The sequence below is a fragment of the Aspergillus pseudodeflectus genome (genome assembly GCF_044049435.1).
Source record: "Aspergillus pseudodeflectus strain CBS 756.74 chromosome Unknown BJX68scaffold_100, whole genome shotgun sequence".
Taxonomy (NCBI): domain Eukaryota; kingdom Fungi; phylum Ascomycota; class Eurotiomycetes; order Eurotiales; family Aspergillaceae; genus Aspergillus; species Aspergillus pseudodeflectus.
Window position 1 is genome coordinate 25841 of NW_027263876.1, and position 26855 is coordinate 52695.

At 52.0% G+C, this 26855-nt stretch overlaps 7 protein-coding genes across 7 annotated transcripts; 4 read left to right on the plus strand and 3 right to left on the minus strand.

Annotated features, from left to right (window-relative positions):
• Positions 1 to 165: 165 nt before the first annotated feature.
• Positions 166 to 3713, plus strand: BJX68DRAFT_249887 (leucine--tRNA ligase NAM2). Its single transcript, XM_071042176.1, has 2 exons — positions 166 to 767; positions 820 to 3713. Exons 1-2 carry the CDS (start codon positions 225 to 227, stop codon positions 3223 to 3225), a joined length of 2949 nt encoding a protein of 982 aa, XP_070892462.1. The 5' UTR covers positions 166 to 224; the 3' UTR covers positions 3226 to 3713.
• Positions 3714 to 4306: 593 nt separating this feature from the next.
• On the plus strand, positions 4307 to 6570 carry fdh (formate dehydrogenase (NAD+) FDH1). Its single transcript, XM_071042177.1, has 4 exons — positions 4307 to 5196; positions 5259 to 5434; positions 5490 to 6034; positions 6083 to 6570. The coding sequence occupies exons 1-4, from the start codon at positions 5014 to 5016 to the stop codon at positions 6427 to 6429; spliced, it is 1251 nt and encodes a 416-aa protein (XP_070892463.1). The 5' UTR covers positions 4307 to 5013; the 3' UTR covers positions 6430 to 6570.
• On the minus strand, positions 6571 to 7457 carry BJX68DRAFT_249902 (uncharacterized protein). The gene is made up of 2 exons (XM_071042178.1): positions 7272 to 7457; positions 6571 to 7219 (listed from the first exon to the last, which is right to left on the minus strand). The coding sequence occupies exons 1-2, from the start codon at positions 7296 to 7298 to the stop codon at positions 6791 to 6793; spliced, it is 456 nt and encodes a 151-aa protein (XP_070892464.1). The 5' UTR covers positions 7299 to 7457; the 3' UTR covers positions 6571 to 6790.
• Positions 7458 to 7953: 496 nt separating this feature from the next.
• BJX68DRAFT_259641 (formin sepA) lies at positions 7954 to 16057 on the plus strand (the record flags this gene model as incomplete). Its single annotated transcript, XM_071043737.1, has 13 exons — positions 7954 to 10016; positions 10062 to 11314; positions 11348 to 11367; positions 11398 to 11442; positions 11479 to 11523; positions 11557 to 12293; positions 12327 to 12557; positions 12594 to 12737; positions 12772 to 12898; positions 13607 to 13611; positions 14237 to 14384; positions 14452 to 15983; positions 16039 to 16057. 13 exons carry the CDS (start codon positions 7954 to 7956, stop codon positions 16055 to 16057), a joined length of 6369 nt encoding a protein of 2122 aa, XP_070892465.1.
• A 4388-nt stretch (positions 16058 to 20445) lies between these two features.
• BJX68DRAFT_24900 (uncharacterized protein) lies at positions 20446 to 21293 on the minus strand. Its single transcript, XM_071042020.1, has one exon. It carries the CDS (start codon positions 21125 to 21127, stop codon positions 20696 to 20698), a length of 432 nt encoding a protein of 143 aa, XP_070892466.1. The 5' UTR covers positions 21128 to 21293; the 3' UTR covers positions 20446 to 20695.
• Positions 21294 to 22644, minus strand: BJX68DRAFT_24903 (cytochrome b5 reductase family protein). Its single transcript, XM_071042028.1, has 2 exons — positions 22437 to 22644; positions 21294 to 22348 (listed from the first exon to the last, which is right to left on the minus strand). The coding sequence occupies exons 1-2, from the start codon at positions 22577 to 22579 to the stop codon at positions 21460 to 21462; spliced, it is 1032 nt and encodes a 343-aa protein (XP_070892467.1). The 5' UTR covers positions 22580 to 22644; the 3' UTR covers positions 21294 to 21459.
• Positions 22645 to 22668: 24 nt separating this feature from the next.
• On the plus strand, positions 22669 to 25189 carry BJX68DRAFT_249912 (putative amino acid transporter). The gene is made up of 2 exons (XM_071042179.1): positions 22669 to 24068; positions 24125 to 25189. The coding sequence occupies exons 1-2, from the start codon at positions 23037 to 23039 to the stop codon at positions 24923 to 24925; spliced, it is 1833 nt and encodes a 610-aa protein (XP_070892468.1). The 5' UTR covers positions 22669 to 23036; the 3' UTR covers positions 24926 to 25189.
• The last annotated feature ends 1666 nt before the right edge of the window (positions 25190 to 26855 follow it).

Consider the following 26855-nt stretch of genomic DNA (forward strand, 5'->3'; position numbering starts at 1 on the left):
ATCAGCCACAGAGCAAGCTGTGGTCTGGCATGGGGAAAGCTTCACAAGTTATCATACTGTACTCCGGAGTACTAGCAGCCATGCAACTAAACCCTATCGGGACTAAGCTATTTTGTTGAACTTTAACATAGCTACCATCGGCGGATGAAGCGTCATTTTCATTCTCACACACGCGCAAATGGCTTAATCCTAGCTATACACGACGCTATGGTTTATTGCCCAATATGCAAGCACTTTGCCGCCTCCGATTGAGCCCTCCGGGGGCTGCCTTTGGCTGCCGAGCCGCAGGAACATACCGACTACCTCCGCGATCACCTCCGAACCACACATATCGCGCCCTCGCAACCGCAACCGCAACCGCGAGTTCGCAACATCGAAAACTCGACCTGGTAGCACTTGACAAGAAATGGCAAGCAAAATGGCAAGAAGAAGCAAAGACCAAACGTGCCGCCGCTTCCAGTGGGAGCGAGCCCGCAGCCCGAGGACAAGAGAAGCCCAAGTCATATATCCTCTCAATGTTTCCGTACCCGTCCGGGACGCTGCATATGGGTCATTTACGGGTATATACGATATCTGACGTGCTGGCGCGATTTTATCGGATGCGCGGGCATGAAGTTTTGCATCCTATGGGCTGGGATGCCTTTGGTCTGCCAGCGGAAAATGCGGCGATTGAGCGTGGGGTTGATCCTGCGGGGTGGACGACGGATAATATCAAGAGGATGAAGGAGCAGCTTCGGAGTATCTCAACTTCGTTTGACTGGGATCGGGTATGCTTCTGAATGAGTGGTCCTTGATCTCGTGCTAACGGCGCTGGGATAGGAGCTTGCGACTTGCGCACCAGAGTTTTACAAACACACCCAACGGGTATTCTTGATGCTGTATGAAAAAGGCCTTGCGTACCAGGCAGAGGCGATGGTAAACTATGATCCGGTTGATAAGACGGTACTGGCGAATGAGCAGGTCGACGCTAACGGGTTCTCCTGGCGTTCTGGAGCAAAGGTTGAGAAAAAGTTACTCAAACAATGGTTCTTTCGCATTACTGCGTTCAAAGAGCAACTGTTGGAAGATCTTGACTCGCTTTCTGGTGGCTGGCCTGAGAGGGTGCTCTCTATGCAGCGGAATTGGCTGGGCAAATCGTACGGTGCCAAGATCAAGTTTCCGCTTGTTGACGAGGGCAGCGATGGCAGGCATGTTGATGTCAACGTCTTTACCACGCGGCCAGATACACTTTACGGAGTCGAGTACATTGCGCTCTCTCTGGACCATCCGATTGTTCTAGAAGCGGCCAAGGAGGACGAAGGGCTGCGGACTTTTCTATCCGAGGCGGCCATGTTGCCGCCCGACTCCAAAGTCGGATACAAGCTAAAATATTTTTGTGTCAATCCTCTGAACAGTATCGACAAAGAAAGCCCCCATCTCGCACGTCGGTTACCTGTCTATGTCGCACCATACGTACTCAGTGACTACGGCGAGGGAGCCGTGATGGGAGTACCCGGCCACGATGCGAGAGACTTTGCATTCTTCAAGGTGAATGCGAACCCGCACTCAATACCAGTCATACTGGAGGCGGAGCAGCAGTCGGTCTCCGATCGCGATCGACATGCGGCCTATGTTCCGATTAACGAAGCCAAGCCTTTTACACAGGAAGGATTCCTTACCACGAAATGTGGGAAATACCAGGGTCTCCATTCTCGCGAAGCCGGAAAGTTGATCACTGCTGATCTCAAGGCTACTGGTCGCGCCGAATTTGTCGAGCAATGGAGACTAAGGGACTGGCTTATCAGCCGCCAACGTTACTGGGGAGCCCCGATTCCAATCATCCATTGCGGCGACTGCGGTCCTGTACCAGTTCCGGCAGATCAATTACCGGTCAAACTACCCGACTTACAGGGTGACTGGCTAAAGGGAAAACGTGGGAACCCTCTCGAGTCTTCTGAAGACTGGAAAAATTGCAAGTGTCCGAGCTGCGGGGGGGCCGCGAAGCGGGATACAGACACCATGGACACTTTTGTGGATTCCTCATGGTACTATCTCCGGTTCCTCGACGCTGCCAATAAACAGCAGCCATTCTCGCCTTCACTGGCGCGGCCGGTAGATGTCTACATTGGTGGGGTCGAACATGCAATCCTGCACCTTCTTTATGCCCGTTTCATCTACAAGTTCCTCTCGCAATCCAATTTTTTCCCAGAGATCGTCCACAGCGGTGCGCTAGCGGCGCCAGCAGAGCCGTTCAAGACCCTTCTCTCCCAGGGCATGGTCCACGGCAAAACGTATACAGAGCCCTCTACGGGTCGGTTCCTGCTGCCTTCAGAGGTGGACCTTTCCAACGGGCCGGATAAGCCACTCATCAAGGGGACACAGATCACTCCGAATGTATCGTTTGAAAAAATGTCAAAGAGCAAGCATAATGGCGTGGATCCAACAACGTGTGTTTCCAAGTATGGTGCTGATGCGACTCGTGCGCATGTTCTATTCTCTGCCCCTGTCTCCGAAGTGCTGGAGTGGGATGAGTCCAAGATTGTCGGCATGGAGCGCTGGTTTGCTCGACTCTGGAAGCTTGTCATGGACACGGAGCAAAGCCTGAGTTCTTCATCGTACAGAATTGAGCAAGCCGATGATCTTTCGGATCCGCTGTTACCGAGCTTGAGCGACAATGATGCCGAAGCCATCCTCTCGACTCATCGTGTTATCTGCTCCGTCACAAACTGCATCGAAACGAACCCCTATGGTCTCAACACTGTCATTTCTGACTTGACAAAGCTAACAAACACACTCTTGTCCTCACCTCCTACCTCGCCGCATATTTCTTATCTCACTGTTTCATCCCTCCTCCGCCTCTTGGCCCCCGTCGCCCCGTCATTGTCATCCGAGTGTTGGGAGATACTCCATTCTTCTCTTGTCCGTGACCGGGATGAGACGTCGATTTTCAACTGCCCGTGGCCAGCGCCGCCTTTGACCGTAGAACAGGCCGATGTACTATCGGCACGCGGAGGACAAGTCGTAGCGGTTCAGATCAATGGGAAGCTGCGATTCACGGTCACTATTCCAAGAATGCTTTCACCAACAACCCCAGAGTCCAGCGTAACAGAGCAGCAAGACTATATCATCACGCGCATTTTGGAAACCGAACAAGGTCGTCTTTGGCTGCGGGAAAAGAACGATTGGGAGAAACACCGGAGAGTCATCGTAGTCAAGGGCGGGAAATTGGTGAACATTGTCTTTTGATTATTACGCAGTGAGCTAAGCAAGCAATAGAATGGGGGAAAGAGGTTGCGTCTTTTGGCCGAGATATTGACCGATGTACATTAGAAATCGCATCTCGATAGAACGCCTTGTAAAACAAATTTGCCGCGAAAAGGTGCAGTGTCAAAGCCTTGTCAGTAGTTTTTCTCGGAAAGTTCGGCCTCTGAACAGAAATTGGGGTAGATGCGACTTGGGAGAGCCTTTCCGTCGCATTCGCATGCATCGGCTGGTGGTTCTACTGCGGATATGAGGATTCCGATGGAGCTGCCCGCTCGCTGCATGAGGAGTGGTGGGGACTCCGAATTTCGCATTCTGTATTTCCCCTCACCCAGGATGGGAGTGAGGCAACCTTGCGAGACGATGAGGCGTTACTTGCAGAAGGAGGGGAGCAATCCGGCGAAATCACGGCGCAAGCTCGGGAAGTGAACATCTAGAATCCTGGACCGACGGTATTTGTCTCCATAATCTCGGTCTTTTATAATAGGCACGATTGTTCTGTCTCTACATACCCCTCATTCTCACTTCGTCATACGTTGCTCATGGGGCGGAGTTTGCCTTTTACCTTGCACATTTGCCTGAATACGACTTCCGTTGCCTTGTATAATCGCAGAGTTCTTATTAGATGAAGACTGTAGTGTACGGATGGCTGATAATGCTCCGTATCGCGTCTCGTAGACATTACTACTTATATACTTTGTAATTTCGAGTAAATCATCTAGTAGCTATTACTGTAGATCAATCAGTACACTTCTGCGCCATAGTCCTTCAAGCTCTCGAGTAGCACTCTCCAAGAATTGGCGCGCAGTCAGCCCAAGCAATATTATTACCAAATTCGATGCTAGGTAAGAATCTTGATTCCTGAAACTTCTGGACTCGTGAGGAGATGAGGGGCGGACAGACAGCCCCGCACTAAAGCTACCCCTCGTGAGGGGAAAGGCCCAATCAGGAAAAAAGCTGCTGCAGTGCGACCACGCCAGATTGAACCCTGCCCGCGGCATGCCATTCAGCACGGGTAATTAGATGAGAGCGAAGCACAGCAGAAGCTAGTAATATTGTCCGGCATTAGCTAAACAAAGCCAAAACATCCTCCCGGTCGAGGCAGAGCTTGCGGCGCTGCGGCGGCTTCCCCTCACTGTACGTAACCGCATGCGGAGACGGTCCAATGCGACCACCGAATTTCCCGAGCCCTGGCGTGGATTCCCTCCGTTGGCCGGGGGAAGTGTGTCGCAAGATCCATGATGGATGTTTGCTGTCCATGCGATCGGCCACTGGAACTCCGCCCTAGGGAACTGGCCACCTATGGACCTACACTCTCCGCTCACGGATACCCGGGATGGAAAGAGGAGGGATGGATGGATGGACGGCGAGGAGGAGGGGAAGCAGGCTGCGAAATCGCTCACCAATACTGGCTATATATTGGGTTCTATTCCCCGTGTCTCAACGCTTCCCTTCTATCTCATCATCATCGTCTAAACAGCATTTCTTCTCATCATCCGCAATCGGTAAGAGACTCCCCCTCTGGCCCAGATTCGTCGTCCCCTGTCTGCCCTGCCCAGCGTTTTTCTCAACCAGCTGTCACCATGATGCATATTCTCCACATTCTCATCCCCCGCGTCTGTGCTTGTCCTTTAGAGTTTTGATCTTACTATGTGCCCGGCCGAGCCGAGCCATATAAACCACTGGCAGCTGGCTGACCTTGCTCTCTCTCTAGGACGTATTTTCTTCATCACTCTCTCAACAGCTATTATTTCTTGTTGAAATCTATTCAAAATGGTACTTCTCCGCTCTTTAACCCGTCAACTACGACGGCCTGTCTCTACCCTTCTTTCACCCAATGCTTCTCTTCCTGGCAGTCCTTTCAGGGCCGCCGCTCTGGGAAATGGGGGTCCTGGAGCACGAACGCTAACTGCCTCTGCGAACTTACAGGGTAAGGTTCTTATGGTCCTCTATGACGTATGTGGTTCCCCAGATAATCATCTACTACTCTGGCAGCACGCGTTGACCGTAACATTTAGGGCGGCGAGCATGCCAAACAACAGCCTGGTCTTCTCGGAACCACCGAGAATGAGCTGGGTATCCGCAAGTGGCTCGAGGATCAGGGTCATACCGTGGTGACCACCTCCGACAAGGACAGCGAGGACTCTGTTTTCGACCGCGAACTCGTCGACGCCGAAGTCATCATCACCACTCCGTGAGTAGCGAGCAGCAAAACCTATAGTATAATGCTTTAGACTAACAATCTACAGCTTCCACCCCGGTTACCTTACCGCTGAGCGTCTGGCCAAGGCCAAGAAGCTCAAGCTCGCTGTTACTGCTGGTATCGGATCGGACCACGTCGACCTGAACGCTGCTAACAAGACTAATGGTGGTGTCACTGTTGCCGAAGTCACTGGCTCCAACGTCGTCTCCGTCGCCGAGCATGTTGTCATGACCATCCTCCTCCTGGTCCGCAACTTTGTCCCTTCGCACGACCAGATCCGCAACGGTGACTGGAACGTCGCTGCTGTTGCCAAGAACGAGTACGACCTTGAGAACAAGGTTGTCGGCACAGTCGGTGTTGGCCGTATCGGTGAGCGTGTGCTCCGCCGTCTCAAGCCCTTTGACTGCAAGGAGCTCCTGTACTACGACTACCAGCCTCTGAGCGCCGAGGTCGAGAAGGAGATTGGTGCCCGCCGCGTTGAGAGCCTCGAGGACCTTGTCGCCCAGTGTGATGTTGTCACCATCAACTGCCCTCTGCACGAAAAGACCCGTGGTCTGTTCAACAAGGAGCTCATCTCCAAAATGAAGCCTGGTAAGTGAACCTATAGAGATGAAGTGATATGCGAGACTAACTGTTTAGGTGCTTGGCTCGTTAACACCGCCCGTGGTGCTATCGTGGTCAAGGAGGACGTTGCCGAGGCCCTCAAGTCTGGCCACCTCCGCGGCTACGGTGGTGACGTCTGGTTCCCCCAGCCCGCCCCCAAGGACCACCCGCTCCGCTACGCCGAGCACCCCTGGGGCGGTGGTAACGCTACTGTTCCTCACATGTCCGGTACCTCCATCGACGCCCAGATCCGTTACGCCAACGGTACCAAGGCCATTCTGGACAGCTACTTCTCCGGCCGTCACGACTACAAGCCCGAAGACCTGATCGTCAAGGACGGTGACTATGTCACCAAGGCCTACGGTCAGCGCAACAAGAAATAAACGGATCGCATGATATGAGATGATGAAAATGATTTTTTTTTTTTATTAAAGGCGCATTTTTCCGGTTTGTAACCCGTCGAGGGTTGGTACATTTCTCAGTCCTAGTCATGATACCTGAAATAAATACTTCAATATTCGAGTCGCCCAGCGTATTCCGTTCAAAAATCTGTGTACAATAAGCTATAGCACATGCTTGGAATGAGGTAGTGAAATATGATATGATACAAAGATAGATAAGACGCTGATGATGCCCCAAAAGAATATACATATTGACATACCGCCAAATGACAAGTGCCATACTATTGATATTTAGCAACAGGGAGGAAAGCCTCAACGTCTCAATGGCGAGTAAGAAGAACCATCAATGACGACCTGATCCTCCCCTCCAATTATCTCGCCTCGTCTCATCGTCACTATCATCCATAAATCCCTCCTCGAGTTCCCGACTGAGCCTCCCCTCATCCTCAGCAATTGTGGACCGCCGCTGCTCCAGCGCCTCTCGATGCGCCGAGTCCATGTGCATCCCAACCATAATCTCCCCTTCCTCATCTAGGATACTGATGTTGTCCTGTGCATCCGTAATGTGAGCTTGTTGATGCCAGGATGAGGGGAGGAACCGGCGCATAACGGCGTCGGCGATCCGCTCCCAGAGCGAGGATGTATGTGCTGTGATGGTCTCGAGTGGAAGGTATTGCGAGTATCGTTGGTGGTAGCGCCGAAAGAAGGGGACGATAACGAAGGAAATCAGGACGTAGAGAGCCAAAGAGATTATGGCGGGGATGAAGAGTGTCTGTAGCGGTTAGAAGAAAGGCATCAGCATCTTGTTCCTGACTGATACATACCTTTGCGAGGCTGGCTGCGGAGCCCATCGCGAATTTGCTCGGAAGGTATATCCCCCCCTTGGCTAGAAGGCCAAGGCAACAATGTAGACTGCAATGTTACAGGCTCCAATAACCTTCATAGCCCCAACTGGGTTCACCTCCAAGATATTTGCGAGCCAATTGAGGTCGTTCTCTGGGACTTTCACAATGCTGACGGCTGCCACGTGATAATGGCGCTACCTTATCGGGCCAGGGACACCTCAGGCGGCACATGACACGTGACTACACGCCCTTGTGCATGTTCTGGCCCGCCCCCTATACACAGAAAGAATTCCGCCCAGCGACATATCGACCAGGAGTTCGGCTAACAAGTTGAGGGCGAGAGCTACGGCTGCTTAACCAGGTTATCAAGGGCTATCTCGACTCGACCGTCTACTACGAAAACTTTCCCGAATGTCTGGGACAGGAGGAAGCGACGCTCTCTCTTATCCTTCCCCCTCTCGTTCTAATTGCGGAGCGGCGAGACAAGTGCAAATCAGTCAGGAGTAAATCACCTCAGCTCCAGCTCCTCGGTATCGCCATTGAATGCCACGCCTCCCTTACCGTGTCCTGGGCTGATAGGACTACTGACAAGACCTCTGATTTCTATCAGCAGTTGCGGGCTCATGCTGCGCTTTGAACCCCCTCTGCGACGCACGTCAAGATGCCAACCACCACATCCGCCTCTGACAAATCGAGACAAACATCTGCTGGCAAATCGTTTTTCGGACGCAAGTTGCACAAGGAGAAGCCGGCGGAGGATCGGTACGACGCCCATGGGAGTTGGGAAAGTCTAGCCCCTCCAGGAAGCGCTGCCGGTTCTCGTTCATCGCGATACTCGAAGCGATCTTCAGTCCAGTCCGTGGACTTTGGCAACGACATAGATCCCTCCTACCTCTCTTCGTCCGCCGGTGTGATAACCTCTATTCCTTTTGACAGCCTGTCAACCGATAACAAGTCGCCTATTCCCGTCGATTACCTCTCCAAAGCCGATACTTCTCCTCGAAAAGAGCCATCCCCGGGGCATTTGGCAAAGGGCGCAAGTGACTATCATCAGTACCCCGCGTGGAACCCAAACGCCATGCGCGATAATCAACAATATTCGCACCCCACGGGGCCCCGGCCGCCTCCCCACGCATCTGGTATGGCGATGAGCTCAAGCTCTTCAGGGGATAAGGGCGCTAAATACCAGCAATGGGGACGGCCGGGGAGTTCTGCGGCTAATACTGGCTTCACTCATCACTCGTCATCTACGATAGATTCGTCTGCGAATTCTCGCATGTCTATTGACCAAGCTAGCGTGCATTCTTCACATTCATCAAATACTAGAGGCTCCAGCTACTTTTCGACAGAAGGCTCTTCGCGCACAATTACTCCCGCGCATGCTGGTGACCGAAACACTTACTTTCCAACAATCAACTCGGGCCGTGGATCAGGTGCCCAGTCCTCACCATGGCCATCACCGCAACCCAGGCCGCAGAATACCGAACAGTATCTCACGAGGCCGAGGGACGATCGTGTTGTGGACCAATTGTTTCTCGAGCTGATGCAGAAACGAGGCTGGCAGAATCTTCCCGAGCAGGCCAGGCGGCAAATGATGGCGTATCCGGCATCGAAAAAATGGACGCTGGTTCACCAAGATCGACTAACAGAATTACAAGGCGAGCAAAAGCGTAAGCAGAATGCGCGTCAAACCCATGGATATGATGGCCCAGCTGGCATCCTTGAACGAGCGGACGAGGAAGGGAGCCCGGAGTGGTATGTTAAAAAAGTCATGGATGATACAATAACCTCAAAGCAACTGGCTAGTCTGAGTGTCAGCCTGCGAACACAGCCAATCAGCTGGGTCAAAGCCTTTGTTGAAGCACAAGGTCAAATAGCTTTGACCAACGTTCTTGCAAAAATCAACCGTAAAAAGGTTACTGGCCCGGTTCCTGCTCCGCCATCTGGTGACAAGGATCTAGACCGCGAATATGACATAGTCAAGTGTCTCAAGGCATTGATGAACAACAAATATGGCGCGGATGATGCCCTCAACCACCAGCAAGTCATTGTGGCGCTTATCAGCTCTCTACTGTCTCCGCGCTTGAACACGAGGAAGCTTGTCAGCGAGGTTCTCACATTTCTGTGTCATTGGGCTGAAGGGCAAGGCCATGAGAGGGTCTTGCAGGCGATGGATCATGTCAAAAACCATCAAAGTGAGACTGGCCGGTTCGATGCCTGGATGCGCATCGTGGAGGTCACTATTGATGGCCGTGGAAAAATGGGCAGTCTGGTGGGTGCGAGCGAAGAGTACCGCAGTGGTGGAATTGGAATGGAGAATCTACTGATGGAATATGCCGTTTCGACCATGATCCTGATCAACATGCTGGTGGATGCACCCGAGAACGACTTGCAGCTGCGATGCCATATCCGAGCGCAGTTCATATCCTGCGGTATCAAGCGCCTCCTCTCAAAGATGGAGGGCTTCCAGTACGAGGTTATCGACAAGCAGATTGAGCATTTCCGGGAGAACGAGGCTATTGACTACGAAGACCTACTTCAGCGCGAGAGCAGTAGTACAAAGGATAGTATCGAAGGTGATGTCAAGGACATGACCGATCCTCTTCAAATTACGGATGCCATTGCAACTCGTATCAATGGAACAAGGGCACACGACTACTTCCTCTCTGCTCTACAACATCTGCTTCTCATTCGCGAGAACTCTGGGGAAGACGGTCTCCGGATGTATCAACTTGTGGATGCCATGCTTAGCTATGTGGCCATGGACAGGAGGCTACCGGATCTCGACTTGCGACAAGGACTGACATTTACCGTGCAGAGCTTGTTAGATCGGCTTCATACTGATGCAGAGGCTAGACAAGCGTACGATGAATCTTTGGAAGCTCGACAGATTGCAGAAGCCGCGATTGCTGAGCGGGATGAAATGAAGGCACAAGTCGAGCTTGGGGCGGACGGATTGGTCAGAAAGTTGCAAAAGCAGATTGAGGAGCAGACTGGGATCATCGAGCTTCAGAGCAGGCAGAATGAAATGGTCAAAGCTGAGCTCGCTGATGTACAGAGGCTTCGCGCGCAGGAATTGCAACGGAACGAGCTAGAGACTCGAGAGCTCTACCTGATGCTTCGGGATGCCCAGGATATCGCCGCATCGAATGCCAAGAAGAGTAATCTGCCAGAGGCGGAAGTTGACCCATCCCAACTGCCCGGCATCCTGGACCGGGAGAAACTGCTCGAACGACTCGAGAAGCAGCTTGAGAGAACCAAAACACAATTCAAACTGGAGGGTAAGGTTTGGGGCCAGCACGGCCCGTCAGACCGATTACGGGAACTGCGTGAGCAGATGGACGGCGATGCTGGGCCTAGTGACGACTTCGAGGAGAAAACACGACTACATCTCAGCATGAACCCCGTGGGATCCGTTTACCGGAACAGGACCTACATGGGAGACACTGACCAGCGCGGCCAAAATGATTCAGAGGAAAGCGGCGATGTGCTCATTGCAAAGGCACGTCTTGTTGACTACCACCGGCCGCGCATGAATCCAGCCCAAGCGACTGGCCTTCTCGGGGAGATTGCCCGCAAGGTCCCGAGGATTGAAGCAGACGATGCCACCACCGAAACCAAGCCGTCCGAGGCTGAACAACTCGAGGGAGAGGCAGCTATCAAAGTCGAAGAACCGCCCGCCGAGAATACCAAGACAGAAGCAGGAGATGATGATGCAAAAGCCGCCGTTCCTGCGCCTCCCCCGCCGCCTCCACCACCTCCTCCGCCACCACCGCCAGGGTTTGCTGCTGGATCAGCTCCGCCGCCGCCGCCGCCACCGCCACCGCCAGGGTTTGCTGCTGGGTCAGCCCCTCCACCACCTCCTCCTCCTCCGCCTCCACCACCTGGAGGTGCTGGATTTCCGCCACCACCTCCGCCTCCGCCCCCGCCTGGTAGCCTTGGCGCAATGCCCCCGCCGCCTCCGCCGCCTCCTGGTGGCTTTGGCGGCCCTCCACCTCCTCCACCACCTGGTACAATCATTGGTGGGTGGAGAGCAAACTATTTGGCTTCCCAAGATGTTCCGTCTCACCTGCCTGTCATGTCGTCCATTAGACCAAAGAAGAAGCTCAAGGCTCTCCATTGGGACAAGGTTGACACCCCACAAGTCACTGTTTGGGCGTCCCACGCACCTACTCCGCAAGAAAAGGAAGACAAGTACGTTGAGCTGGCCAAGAAGGGAGTACTGGACGAAGTTGAGAGGCTATTCATGGCCAAGGAAACCAAGATCTTTGGAAACAGCGCTGCAGCCAAGCAGCGCAAAGACAAGAAACAACTCATCTCCAACGACCTGTCCAAGAACTTTCAGATTGCGCTATCCAAGTTTTCTCAGTACCCTGCGGAGGAGGTTGTCCGGAGGATCATCCACTGCGATCCAGAAATCCTTGACAACCAGGTCGTCATGGAGTTTCTGCAGCGAGACGAAATGTGCACGATACCTGAAAACGTGTCGAAGCTCATGGCTCCGTATAGCAAAGACTGGACTGGTCCTGACGCCGCAACCTCTGAGCGAGAGCAGGATCCCAGTGAGCTTACCCGCGAAGATCAGCTTTATCTCTACACTGCCTTTGAGCTGAACCACTACTGGAGGGCAAGAATGCGCGCGCTTGCTTTGACCCGTTCGTTCGAACCAGACTATGAACACATCTCCGCAAAACTCAAAGAGGTCGTGAGAGTGAGCGAATCCCTGCGGGATTCTGTCTCGTTGATGAACGTTCTCGGCCTGATCTTGGACATTGGTAACTTTATGAACGACGCCAACAAGCAGGCCCAGGGATTCAAGCTGAGCTCTCTTGCCCGCCTTGGTATGGTCAAGGATGACAAGAACGAGACCACGTTTGCCGATCTTGTGGAGCGCATTGTTCGAAACCAGTATCCCGAATGGGAAGATTTTGTCGATGAGATTGGCGGTGTCATTGGCCTCCAAAAGCTCAACGTTGACCAACTGCGGACGGATGCGAAAAAGTACATTGACAATATCAAAAATGTGCAGGCAAGCTTGGATGCTGGAAATCTCAGCGACCCCAAAAAGTTCCACCCTCAAGATCGTGTCAGCCAAATCACCCAGCGCAGTATGAAGGATGCTAGACGGAAAGCCGAGCAGCTGCAGCTCTATCTCGACGAAATGGTAAAGTCGTATGATGATATTATGGTATTTTACGGTGAAGATAACACCGATGATGGGGCGCGGCGTGACTTTTTCGCAAAGCTCGCTGCTTTCTTGCAGGAGTGGAAAGTGAGCACGCACACCTCATCTCTTTATAGATATTATTATTTGAAAAGAAACTCGACTAACATCTACTACACAGAAATCCAAAGAGAAGAACCAGGCTCTGGAGGAAACGAGACGACGCACAGAGGCGTCTCTGGCTCGCAAGCGGATCAACGCAGGCCTTGCAAACGGCGGGGGTGCAAGCGACTCTCCTGCGTCGCCGGCCACAAGCGGAGCCATGGATTCACTATTGGAGAAGTTACGTGCTGCTGCTCCTCAGGCCAAGGATCAGCGCGACCGTCGGCGCCGCGCACGATTAAAGGAACGCCACCAAGTCCGTATTGCATCAGGGCAAAAGGTGCCAGATTTTGCATCAGAGGGCGCAGACAACACTACAGACGGAGATAACCATGGCGTTGGCGACGCAAATGCCACCGAGTCTTCTGATCTCCTCTTGAGCCCTCCCCATCCGGAATCCGAAGCCGGAGGTTCGCCAAACGTGTCCGAAAGTGAAGACGTGGCAGACCGCGCGGCGAGCATGCTCCAGGGGCTGAGAGATAATTCTGACCCAGAACGTACGCGGAGACGGCGAGAAAGTGCCGAAGAAGAACGAAGAAAGCGTCGGTTGAGAAGACGCAATGGAGCAACTAGTGGAAGCAAAGACAGTACCGATACGACTCCTTTATCGCCGGTACAAGAGCCAGCTTTGACCCCTCAAGATGAGTTTGCGGAATCAGATAATATGACTCTTCCCAGTTCTCCAACTGGACAAGACCCGACATCGAATCCTCCGACCATCGTGCTATCCTCTAATGAGATGCCCGACGACGATGATAAACGGCCTTCATCAAGCTAGCTGTGCGGCTTTGATAAGTGAAGGGAAAAACAAGAGTATCCCCCCTTCCACACCTAATATAATGCTTGATAGACTACCACTGATGTTGTCTCGGAGAAAACCCCACCCCTTAACTGTTATTGTATAATACCTCCTCCTCGACCTCCACCCTTTCGTTTGATCCCCTATTTCTTCCCATCTGTTTTGTCCCTTACTAGCGAGCGTGACTAGACCCGGTTTGATGATCATGATCATCTTTTCCTTCTCCCTTCCCTTTATCTCTTTGCATACATCCTGCGATGGCTGGTTTCTTATATCTACCGCTTCTTTTCCAGAGTACATGCTTCTTCGATACACTGCATTCTGAACCCTTCCATTCCATATCTCGATTTCCTACCTATCTCTTGAGACGATTAACCTTGTACATATTACCTTTCTACCTACTGTGGTTGTCGGGTCTGTTTGGTGATACTGGTGTGAAGAATTGAGTGTACAGTTCTGATACTCGGCACGCTGGCGTGGCGAAGCGACTTTGATCTGCCTCTCGGTTCTACTTGTAAACATTCTACCGTATGCGTTTTCGCAGCCTACTTACTACTGCATCTTGAATGTTGCAGTATAAGCTCACGTGATGCGGAGTTTGACCACTTTCCTCCGCAGGAGGTCATTTTCGTCTGGGAGCGAGCGACCTCAACATTGTGCTAATCTGCTCTACCCTACGTTGCCAGCATCTAGAATATATCCGCGTATGCGGGCTTCTTCTTTTCGTCACTTGCGATGGGTTGCTATCCCCGTTCGCTCGCCATGGAGCCGACCTCTGGGTAGAGTGCATCCGTTCCGCCATGTTTTGCATTTTACCAGGTCATCACCACCCCAAAATCGGCGTTTCTCGGCGTCGACACCGACTCAATTGATCCGCGAGGGGGAATCTACCATTTATGCGCTTTCCACTGCTCCTGGTCGAGCGGCAATTGCGGTTGTGCGAGTCTCGGGACCACACTGTGTCTTGGTATGCGGGATTGTGTTGCATTATACGCAAAGGACTCCCTCGCTGACAGTTTCTTCACCTTGATTAGATCTACCAAGCTCTGTGCCCTAAAGCGCCGATCCCGCGACCCCGTGTAGCAGCCGTGCGTACCCTCTACGATCCCACCGCCAAAGACCTATCCAGCCTTGCAGCTGTTTTAGACGCCGGGGCCCTAGTCCTATACTTTCCAGGCCCAAAGACTGTCACCGGGGAGGATGTGCTGGAGTTTCATCTCCACGGCGGTCCAGCGATTGTTCGCTCCGTTCTGACCGCGATCGAAAGCACCAATGGCGACGCACATGTAGTTCGCTACGCAGAACCAGGCGAATTCACCCAGCGAGCGTTTATGAACAATCGGCTTGACCTACCACAGATCGAAGCACTTGGGGATACCTTGACAGCTGATACAGAGCAGCAGCGGCGGTTAGCAGTGCGCGGCGCGAGCGATGCGTTATCAAAACGGTACGAAGAGTGGCGGCAGCAGCTGCTTTATGCGCGCGGGGAGCTAGAAGCGTTGATTGACTTTTCGGAAGACCAGCACTTTGATGAGTCTTCTGACGAACTGGTTGTATCTGTTGCGTCGCAGGTGCGCGTTCTTAGTCGGCAGATTGCGCTGCATATTCAAAATGCGTCCAAGGGCGAGTTTATGCGGAATGGGATAAAAGTCGCGCTGCTTGGAGCGCCAAATGCAGGCAAGAGCTCTCTTCTAAATAGAATTGTTGGCCGGGAAGCCGCTATCGTCAGTACGGAAGAAGGTACGACCAGGGATATCGTGGACGTTGGCATCGACTTGGGAGGCTGGTATTGCAAACTGGGTGATATGGCCGGGATCCGGTCAGAGCCTCGCGGGCCGTCTGGAAACAAAGTTTCCGTCGTGATAGGCGCCGTTGAAAGGGAAGGTATTCGGCGAGCCCGCTTGCGGGCTTTGGAATCCGACGTGGTTGTTGTTGTTATCTCTGTCGAAGATGGGCTCGACGGAGAGCCGTATCGGCTTGCAGTGGAGCCGGACGTTGTGGATGCCGCCAACGAATGTGTGTGCGCGGGAAAACACATTGTCGTTGCTATCAACAAGTGTGACCGGTTGCCACCGTCAGACCAGGGAGAGCCTGGCCTGGCGCCATCCCAGCTGGTATTGAAGCAAATCAGCCAGCTCTTCCCTGATGTACCCACGAAGCGCATTTTTGGCATTTCCTGCCTTGAGGACGCAAACCCATTGAACACCTGGCCAGCATTCCTACAGGGCCTGATCTCAACCTTTGAAGAAATGGCCTCACCGTCTGGAGTAGAAGGAGATGCAAACGGCCAATACGACCGGTCTTATTGGGAAGATTCCCTAGGCGTGACCCATCGACAAAGTTCCAACCTACAGAAATGTCTGCAGAGCCTTGATGATTTCCTAGCGCAAAGCACCCCTTCCCGCTCCTCTATCTCCGTCACTGGCTCTGAGGAAACAAACTCCATGGAAGTGGACATTGTGACAGCCGCGGAACATTTGCGTTACGCTGCCGATGCCTTGGCGTCGATTACGGGAAAGGGCGAGAGCGGAGATGTGGAGGATGTTCTGGGGGTGGTTTTTGAAAAGTATGCTTCCTTTGTCTCGGGCCCCTTTGAGTGACTGTCTAACGTCTGCCTTTAGGTTTTGTGTGGGAAAGTAAGGGGCGCAGCTTGATTCTACCTAGTGATGAGAATGTTAACCTTCGATCTCATCTTCTGTCCCTGCAAGTAAATTCCAGGAGCTCAATACTCCGCCAACGGAGGTGAGTGCCGGAAGACAATCAAACTATACAGAAACATCAGCTTGGCTATATGAATCATAAAGTAATACCATATCAGGCCACACGCCTATATGGCCTCGCATAACCTAAGAGATGTACATATTGGCTATCCTTTCGGAAATCTAGATCCTCAAACGATATATCAAGATTGAGGTATATAACAGGTATTGTGCAAAGTAAGAATCAAAACTGGACGTTTTCGGTATTTCCGCATGCGAAGATATCAGCACCTTTTGCTTCTGGCTCAGTAGGGAAAAACCGGTGTTTCGGAATCGAGTTTCAAATCACAAAAGTTGACGACGGTGCTCGAAATTAGGCCGGAGTTGGACTGGAGTTGCTGCTCCAGCGCTCTTCCTCTTCTTCCTCAATGCGAGAAGAATGTGGGTGTGCCTCCGGGGTTTGAGTCGTAGTCTCATCGTCTATAGAGATTGGTGTGTCATTGAAACGCTCCTCAAAAAGACCCCGCCTGCGGCTTAGTAGGAATCCGCTAGGGTCACGCACGGGTGTTGGGTGGCTCAACGGGGGTCTTATGGGAGCTGGTGAATATTGCCGCTCGCAAGCAGGAGGAGATGTCTGCGTGGTCATTTGAGATTCAAAAGGTGCGGCTCGTTCCATGGGTGTCCTGGAGGAGGTTGGCTGACTGGGGACTTGCCGCTGCTGCTCTTCGTACTCATCAATACCCGGCGGTCGATGCAACTGTTCTGGTGTTTGCGATCGGCTATCCGGGAGTCCTTGTTCCAATGTACCGGGAAGTTCCTGGATGTCCTCCTGGAGGTGAGTTCTACTCGGAAATTCCGGGACGGGCACTAGGGATGATACAAATTGTGCTCGCATATGGACTGGGTCCGAAGGCCCAGCTGCCCTGCTCATCACCTGCTGGGGCCCTGGTGTCATTGGAGAGGAGGATGTGATGGGGACAGTTGAGCCCCCAAGCAGGGAGTTCGGCTGGTGTCCGGCTCTGTACAACAGGTCTAGAACTTCTCGTTTGCACTCCAAGGAGATATCCGCGGCTGGGGCAAAGCCAATACTATCAAATTGCAGTGTGTCAGCAACAGAACTGGGGAGAGTGAGTGTGAGAAGAATCTCCAGGATACGGGGGTGGCCGTGGTATGCCGCATATTGATATGGCCACCAATCTTGCTCGTCTTGCTTCAACGGCGATGCGCCACGCTCTAGTAGAAGCATCACGACGGGTAGGTGCCCAGACGCCGCAGCAAGACACAATGGCGAATCATCTCGAGACCACGTTTCCAACTGCATATGCACAGCCGAGTTGCGGTCAAGTAGGTTCTGCACGGCAGCGGCATGACCAGCTCTGGACGCTACCCCGAGGGCCCGGTATCCCAGCGCATCACGGGCGTCTAGAGAAGCCCCCTTGTCACAAAGCAGATTAAGGAGCCTCATGGATCCCTGGGCGGCTGCAATGTGCACAGGTCGTCTGTGCAACTCTCCGTCCATCGGAGACTCAATGTCAGCTCCAGACATAAGCAGCAACTTTGCAATCTCAGTACTGTCTGCGAGACATGCATAATGAAGAGCCGTCAGGCCTGATTGGCAGCGTCCCTCCATGGGCATTTGTTTGCGTAATAGAAGCTCCACAACCGGGAATTGCGAGGTCATGGCTGCTAAATGGAGAGCTGTCCGGCCGGCAACATTTACCTTCTTCAACGTGGAGCCCTTTTTGCTGCAGAGGATCTCCACAATCTCTGTATGCCCATTATACGCAGCCCAGTGGAGAGCAGTCATCCCGGCATCATCGACACACCGAGTTGAAGCCTTTCTCTTGAGCAAAAGATTAGTCGCCTGGACTGCGCCAACAGCCGCAGCACATATGAGCGGCGACCTCCTATCGGAGCCTGGCACATCGACATCAATCTTCTTATCGAGAAGTATTTCCATCACACCGACATGGCCCTTCTCACAAGCATGATGCAAAGCAGTCATCATTGTGCCATCTTTTGCTTCCAAGTCTGCGCCAGCATTGACCAAGAGTTTGACAATGGCTTCGTCACCCTGCTTTGCTGCTACATGAAGCGCAGACATGTGCCCATCTGCTCGTGCGTTGACCTTTGCTTTGGAGAGGAGCAAAAGATGTGTAGCCTCGATTTCTCCTCGTTCAGCTGCGACCCAAAGGGCGGTGCGTCCTCGGGAATCGCGTGTTTCAAGATCTAAACTTTCGGAGACCAAAAGCTCAATGACTCCGCAATGGCCACGGGAAGCCGCGAGATGCAAAGCAGTTGACCCTGTTTTGTCAACTGCATCAAGGCGCGCATTTTTGCGAATCAATAATTCGACAACTGCTTCGTTGCCACAATGTGCTGCAACAAGAAGTGCGGTTCGTCGGGATTGCCGGTGTCTTGCTTCCAATTCACTGCCCCTCTCAAGTAATCTTTCAACATCAGACCAAGATCCAGCCTGCGCTGTCTTCACGAGGAGTGGCGCGCTCGCTCCATCTGGCGAACTAATATCAATGCTAGTGTTGACATCATCCTTGTCGTACTGCTGCCGCCGCCGAGCTGTTGTCGAACCGCTTGTCGTGGCTCGCGTCGGGACTTGAGGTGACGAACCTGGTCTTAGACTGGCATAACTAATACGCCGAAGCACAGACTGAAATTTTTCGCGTTTCGAGCCTGTGTTTGAACCTGATCCTGGATCCCGGTTTGGTTTGATCATAGGCGTCACATCGGACTTGGATCGCCTCGCATAGTTTGAAGTCGGTGAACGGGCAGTAGGACTTAGGGCTACGCTGTTGCTGTGTCCAAACGTCGGATTTATCATACCAGAAGGATGAGCAGGTAATAATAAACTGCCTGCCCGTGACACTGTCGTGCTTGTCGCGACTCCGCTAGAGTAGCCCTCGTCCGTTGTATGGCTCTGGTCCCCATGACTCCTAGTCGGCCAGGTTTCCAACCTTGTGGGAACTTGCGGCGGGGCACGTATGTATGGCAAAGATGAGGCCAGGGTACCGTCGAAATCAAACACGGTGCCTCCAGTTGTGGACTCCACACGTTGACTCAGGCTGGAAGTGGTATCAGCTCGAGAGCTCGCGTATCTACTTCGATTGGAAGAACGAAGGGTCGCGGCATCATCGGCAACTTTCCATATTATATGGCGATTTTCAGCCCTGCGCAAGAGTTCAATTTGTTCTGCAGACGACTGGCTGAATACATGGACATTGTTGCGTCAGTAATATTTTTTTCCCCCTTTTCAGCAGTAGAGGCAGGAAAAGGGGTGCAGCTTACCATTGGCAGGCTTGCACCAGTAGTTGTAGTGCAATCACTTGCGAATGAAGCCTGTCCTGGTGTGCCCTCATCACATCTTCTCTCCAAACCACCCTCAAGCGGGCTCGAAACCCAATTCCAGCCTCATTCGGCGACGCACCTTGCGTCAGCACTAGGATTTCTTCCGATAGAGCCTCCACGACGGTGAGGCATCCGTCAAGCGCAACGTCCAAGCTCCTGTTGTACTCTGCTGGAGAAGGCTCGCGGAGTCTCAATCTTCTCCAGTCCTCTAGGTGGGCAATGGCGGCGCGAATTGTCGTTAATTGGTGCTCGAGTGTGCCAATCGTAAGGTCAGCATGTTGGTATTTCCCACGGAGACTCGCCAACCCATGAAGTGTCTCCGCGATAACTTGCCCGACCTGAAAAGCACCTGAAATCAGCCCAAAAGCAGACAAAGGATCCATTGGAGCGGCCAAATTGGGGTCATGATCTCGTCGCTCGTTAGGTTACACGTCGGGTAGAGTGAGAGGCAATCAGAAAAGAAAAACAATTAGAGATGAACCGAGCTCTTGAAGCTGTAGCTGATAAAGAAACAAGTCAGAAAAGAAAAAATATTTTGGAAGGGGACGCGTGGTCGGAGACAACGAGGCTGAGGAGAGCACTGCCCCGCGCATCGGCAACGTTCGACATATCAGAACTGAGAGACGTGCAGCTTGCCTGCATATTTGACGCAACCAGCTTCGATCTAGTCGTGTTAGCAGCGAAATAGTGCAAGGCTGGAACATTGCCCATGTCATGAGGAATTCAAAAAGGAATTCAAAGCTGGTCTAGAATTGAGTATAACATGTTCTTGTATACATCTTCAGCAGAATGATATCGCAGATGGTTGCCCGCTGCCAATGCAAGATACGAGCCTTAAAGAAGCGTGAACCAACGCGACGCTAACTCGATCAGTGGTCCATCGATGCAATCGTCTACCCTATGGGCAAAGGAAAGGAGGTAATGGATATAAGAGCGAGATGAAAGAAAGAAAAAAAAAACAAAGGCCTAAATCGCTGCTTACTCGATGCTCCAATAGCATTCTTATCCACTTTTCAGGCCTCCCTTGGCAATGGTTTCCGGGCACTAACAGAGCCTCCCCTGGGCCCTGAAGCCAATGGGCAGTTCTGTGGCTCCTGCTTATGGCGATATCTGCTCGTCTTCAGCACCTTCGGCACCGAACTGCATAGAGATGGAGGCCGTAGTGATGTACAAGTTCACACCATGGGCAATCTTGGAAAATTCGTCGCAATTCTTTTCAGACCCCGTAAAAACTTGGCCGCAGCAGTATCGTCTGATACACGTAGTTTTGTGCAAAGATGCATGGTAGGCTTTGTTTATTTTGATGTTTGTAGCTCGAGGTCCTCGAGAGGCGTATCAAACCGCCAACCTTGACTGGAATTGGGTCCAGAAACATGAGAATAAAGCAGTATAGATCAGCAAAAGACTTGTTGGCGTAGTGAGCGCCCATGTTCGCGGGCAAGAGGTTTCCAATCAACTGGTCGGGGAGTGGGCGGGTAGGGTGCTGAGTAGTTGTAACATCCATCCACGAAGGGCTATGGCCGCGGTTGTGGCCTTGTCTCTTAGTTATTCCATTGAGCACCTTGTCGAGGAGGAAGAGTGCTGATAAAGCAGCCCACTCGGTAGTTGTCTGGCAACCGTTAACCAAGTGTCGAATGAAACAATCCATATCGTCTCTTCAGATCCAGTAGATTCAATTGCATCGTTCAGCACCAGGTCCTTTTGAATGGCCCACACAGAGCAACAATCACATCCTGGTAGAGCGAGGCAAGTCCAAGTCGTAGTGACCAGTGATCGCGACTGCATCGAACATTGAATTGCAGAGGAAGTCAATGAGGGGTGTCTTGTTCCCTCCTTTCCGGGAGCCTTGGTCAAACCCGGTTAGCATCGTTTCGTTATGGATATCCCACAAAGTCTAATAATGGACAGTCGTCTCAGGATTCATTGTGTCTATGGTGCGGTAGTGGGTTCTAGATTGTTTTGAGATGAATCCGAAAGCTGTCAAAGCTTCCATACTGCCCACCCATGGAGGTTGAGGTCTTTGATGATGCCCTGAAGAGGGCCTTGCAACTCCATGCCTTGCGCCCATTGCTTTGGTCCTGCCATGTAGCTAATGAATCCTTCTGGTCCTGAGATAAGGATCATGTTGCGATTGCGCTGCCCGAGAGAAAATGTGGCAGAATTGGTAAAGTCCAATATAGACCTCTTTCCAATGAACGTGCTCTCCTCATCGACAAAGTACTCTACAGTAACTTGTCCTGGGTACTGTGCTTTGAGAGCTTCTAGTTCTTTGACAACAGCAGATGTGCCTACAGCTATCTTGGCCTCGGAGGGAGGAGCTTTCGCAATTTGTTGTGACGAACTGAAGAGCCGGAAAAGCCAGGACCATCGAGTGCCATTAGGAGCTGCGCTCGTGTGATCATTGTACCCACCCCGACAATCTTCCCGCTGTCGAGTCGCCCAAAGTATGTGAATCCGGGGCTTATGACCCTTGTCCGGGCGGCGAAGGAGGGTATGTCCGGCTTGCAGAGCGGGTGCAATTCCTGTGCCGCCTGCAATAAAGAGGATCGTCTGAGTCTCTGGCGGTATTTCGCACTCGACCCGTGGCCCGCGAACCTCTATTGGAGCACCAATCTTGAGGCTGTGTAAATATCGAGAGACCTCGCCGAAAGGGTCTTTGCGAATAAAAAACCGGAGACACTCATCACCGTTTACATTGGATGACACGGGTGGTAACGGGGTATAATCTCTGCCGATCTGCAGTTGCGGTTGCTTGAACATAACACTCCATACTCCAGTCTTCCATGCGTCCTCGTATACTTCCAAGTTGCTTCCATCCGACTTGGGAGGCTTGAGGGTGAACAGGCTACCGGTTGCCGAAACCGGTTCCCTGGAAACTAGGTAGTACGGTGTAAATCGAGAAGGGCTCAATGTTGTAGAGGACGATGCCGAGTCTTGTGACCATCTGAGATACGCACCCACACCTGCAGCCGTCAATGTAATGAGGGTCAGCCGCAACCACCGGCGCTGGCTGGGGGAAGAGGACGTCAAAGGTTTGGTCGATGTGGTGGTGGCATGACGCCGCTGGATGCGATTCAACGACCTCGAGGCTGCAAAACATGCATTTTGGAAGCCCCAGGCGTAGCTTTTGGGCTTCATGAGTTGGTTGGTGTGCGCAGAAAAAGGGAGACTGTTAAGATCAGTCCCTCTTGTCCGTGGGCGCTCGCCTTTGTTGCTCTTTTTTCACAGGGGTCCAAGCACTAGTCCCATTCAGGTAAAATTAATTGTTCCTCGTCATTATTGGATCTTGGGTCCAAGGCCTCCTATGCAGTCCCCCGAGCCCGAGGGTATCTTCTTCTTTTTCTTCTTTGCGCTCCTTCAACTACTATTCGAATTTACGTGGCTTATGTTCCTCCAACGCTCCTTGACTCTCCCGTTTGTTGTTGGCTGAACTTCCGCACTGCCAGTCGTCGTCCCTGTTATGGAGCTTTCTTTCTACCACGGCCGCTCTACTTGAACCACCTGCCCCGGCCGTCGACTCCTTTCGCTCTTCTCTTGCCCTAGCTTTCAGGAACGCAATGTCCCGCATAACCTTTTCGGCCTCCGAGTTGAGATCCGATCATGGTAACAGGGACTCACTAGAACTTGCGTCTCTCGCGTCCTCTTCTCCCGAATCCAACCTCGACCTCTCCCGCTCCTCGTCCCCGTCCGGCATCTCGTCATCGCGCAAGCTCTCACTAGAAGACGAGGACCCCCTTTCTAGCTCCAGCCTACATGCGAATCACGAATCCTCACGGCCACGCTCCGCTCGATCATATTCTGTTTCCTCCGCATTCGATTTTGGGAGGAACTTGTTTCCCCTGTCTCAAACCGCTGGAGGTTATGCGCCTCTGGGCGCGCCGTCTGCACTTGACCGAGAAACAGGCATTGGGGATGGCTCTCTAGAGAGAAATAAGACATTGACGTATCTCAATGGTCTCTCCTTGGTTGTGGGACTCGTTATCGGCTCGGGAATCTTCTCGTCTCCGAGCCAGGTTAATGCCAATGCGGGATCCCCTGGTGGTGCGTTGATCGCATGGCTAGTTGCAGGCTTACTGGCATGGACTGGAGCAGCTAGTTATGCAGAGCTAGGCGGCGCTATTCCGCTGAATGGTGGCGCCCAGGCTTACCTCTCAAAAATCTTCGGGGAACTGGCTGGATTCCTGTTCACCTGGTGTGCTGTTTTGGTACTCAAGCCTGGTAGCGCGGCCATTATCTCAATCATATTCGGGGAATATGTTGTTCGCGCAATAGTTGGCGCCGAGGTCGAACAGATCAGCCCTTGGATAAACAAGGGTGTAGCCTTTGGGGGTCTCTTCATTGTGACTTGCCTCAACTGTTTATCCACTCGACTTGCTGCCCGGATCGGTGACCTTTTCATGTTCTTCAAGTTTGTGGCGTTGCTAGGTGTTACCATTATTGGGATCATAGTTGCTGCGACTGGTCTGTCTTCAAAAGGAAATGCCAGTGAAGAGTGGAAAATCGGCTGGTTTGAGGGCACAACCACGGACATTTCCGGCTGGGCTATGGCCCTATATGCAGGACTCTGGGCGTTTGATGGTTGGGACAATGTGAGTTCATTCAAATTTTTTACTTAAAATACACCCATCATACTAACTTGCAGCAGACAAACTACGTGACCGGCGAATTCAAGAACCCGAATCGTGACCTTCCGCGCGTGATCCATACGGCAATGCCGCTTGTTATAGTATCCTACTTGCTCGCCAACATCTCCTACTTCTTCGTCTTGCCTCACTCAACTATCGAAGCCAGCAATACCATTGCGGTACAGTTTGGCGACAAGGTCTTTGGGAGCATAGGGGCTTTGATATTTGCTTTGATTGTTTCTGCGAGCTGTGTTGGAGCTCTAAATGCGACCATATTCACCAGCGGACGACTTGTTTACGCTGCCGGGAAGGAGGGCTATTTGCCTTCACTATTTGGGAACCTCTGGACTCAAGGCTCGACTACCACCAGTATGAACAGGCTCCAGCACCGGTCTTGGGCAAACAAGCTCGTATTCCGTCTCTTCGGCAACGAAACGTGGATCGGATACACGCCCATCAACGCCATGGCTTTGAATAGTGTGCTTACACTGGTGTACATTGTCGTTGGCGAGTTCAAAACTCTGGTTACATTTTACGGCGTCGCAGGATATACGTTTTACTTCCTTACAGTCCTGGGTCTCATCGTCCTTCGTGTCCGCGAGCCACATCTAGAGCGGCCTTACAAGACCTGGATCTCGACGCCGATTATCTTTTGTTGCGTTAGCCTTTTTCTTCTGAGCCGCGCTATCGTCGCCGAACCGCTACAGACTCTCATTGTGATAGCATTTATCATCGCCGGTGTTCCTGTATACTTTTGGCGCATCTATAAGCGAGACGGGCAAAAGGCGTTTCGAGGGTGGAAATTTTGGCAAGCACGATGATCACGAACGACAGTTGTTACTTGCTCTCGCTGGATTCATTTTCAATCCTGCTAATATTCCTTCTAGTTATACTATTTTCCCTTTAGTGAAAACATTCGCATTCCGGGTGTATTATGGGATCAAGGGCCTCAAGCCCTCATGTTACTTACGAACTTGATGGCCTGTTAATGTTTTTGGATGTTTTTTTTCCTTTTTCCAGATTTTCAGCGCATGTATTTATAGAAATTCGACCTCGACTGGCGACGATAGACCGGGAGATCAAGGGCATATTCTGTCCATACTTGCTTGACATGAAGATGAATGGATGGATGGCGGTGCCAAGTGCCTTGGAAACATGTAGAGACCACCACTACTTTTGCACGCACGCGACTCCAATTTTCCAACCACTTGCCCAACCTAATCTGACCATTGTCGTGGAGAACGCCAACGAAACCCCTCACTTGGAGCGGGTATCCACCATGAATTCCCCGACGGAGGTATTATCATTACGATCCAAGGACAACTCATATATCCCTTCTCGCGCTAGGAGCTTACAAAGACCAAAGCAGCAACTAGGAGTTCGTGTCTTTGTTATTTCACCCCACTTTCTTCAGTGCTTCCGCACCTGCAGCTATTTTCCAACTATTTCAGAACGATGGGCAGCCTCCAGACATGGGAACAGACGGTTTCCCAAAAGCGCGCTCTACGGGATCAGGCTCTGAAGCCTTACCTGGTGACCGACATTGACGCACGTTCACCTCGAGTCCAAGATGTACAGAACCGGTATTGTTTTACGAATGACCCATTGGCCTAGGAGATCACAGACATTGATAGTATCCCGGCTCTAGTAGGGAAGCTGCAGAAAGGAAGCTGGACCGCGGAGCAAGTCATTCGTGCGTATATATGAAGGTAAAAGGCCTTACTTGTTTGTTGAGTATCTTAGAATTGCACGTTCTGACGTACAACGATAGGGCTGTGGTGGCTCATCAAGTTGTGACTCAAGTGACTGCTAGACTGTCGTATAGCCTAGCTGACCTGCTATTTTCCAGACAAACTGCATTACCGAGGTCATCTTTGATGATGCATTGGTTCAAGCGCAGGAGCTTGACCGGGAATTTGAAAGAACTGGCCGGCTCAAGGGTCCTCTCCACGGAGTCCCCGTGACAGTGAAAGGCCAATTTAACGTCAAGGGCCATGACTCTACAATCGGCTACGTTGGCCGGTCATTCTCTCCCGCCACAGAGGATGCGGTCTTGGTTCAGATGCTGAAAGACATGGGGGCCGTCATTCTGGGTAAAACAAATCTGCCGCAGAGTATCATGGTATGTTTCCTCTAACCAAGGCAGTGATCCATTCAGCAACAGCTGACGGAGAGTAGTGGGCTGAAACAGAGAATTCTCTCTGGGGTCTCACGGTTAACCCTCGGAACCCTGCTCTTACGCCTGGTGGCTCTACTAGAGGTGAAGCTGGGTAGCCGAGTATACCTTGTAATTCAGGATGTGCATCGAAACCACAGCACCAGAACTACAGCAAAGACTATATAGAGTCGGTGTGAGGTAAAGATTTAGCTAACATGACTCTCAGGACGACACCCACCGACCTCAGCAAGCGCATTTCCAGATGGCGATAAGAACAACGCCTCATGATACAGCTCCGATAAAAACCACTCAAGGTCCAGTCTCATAGTAGTAATCATCCATCAATTCCCAACAGCGGTAGCAGTCGGCCCCGAAATCCTCTGTATCACTTATCTACTTGCCACCTATTGGGGAGCAACTCTCGCACAAACACGAAGCTTATCAAAAGGTTCAAACATCGAGGTTTACCCCACCCTTATGTAGGATAAGAGCTGCAAGAGCCTCCGAGTTGCAGACTGGATACTCCCATTATAGGTACTCCCATTATCGGAACTCCCAGAATCAGTCAACCAATCAGCAAAGACCACAAGTGT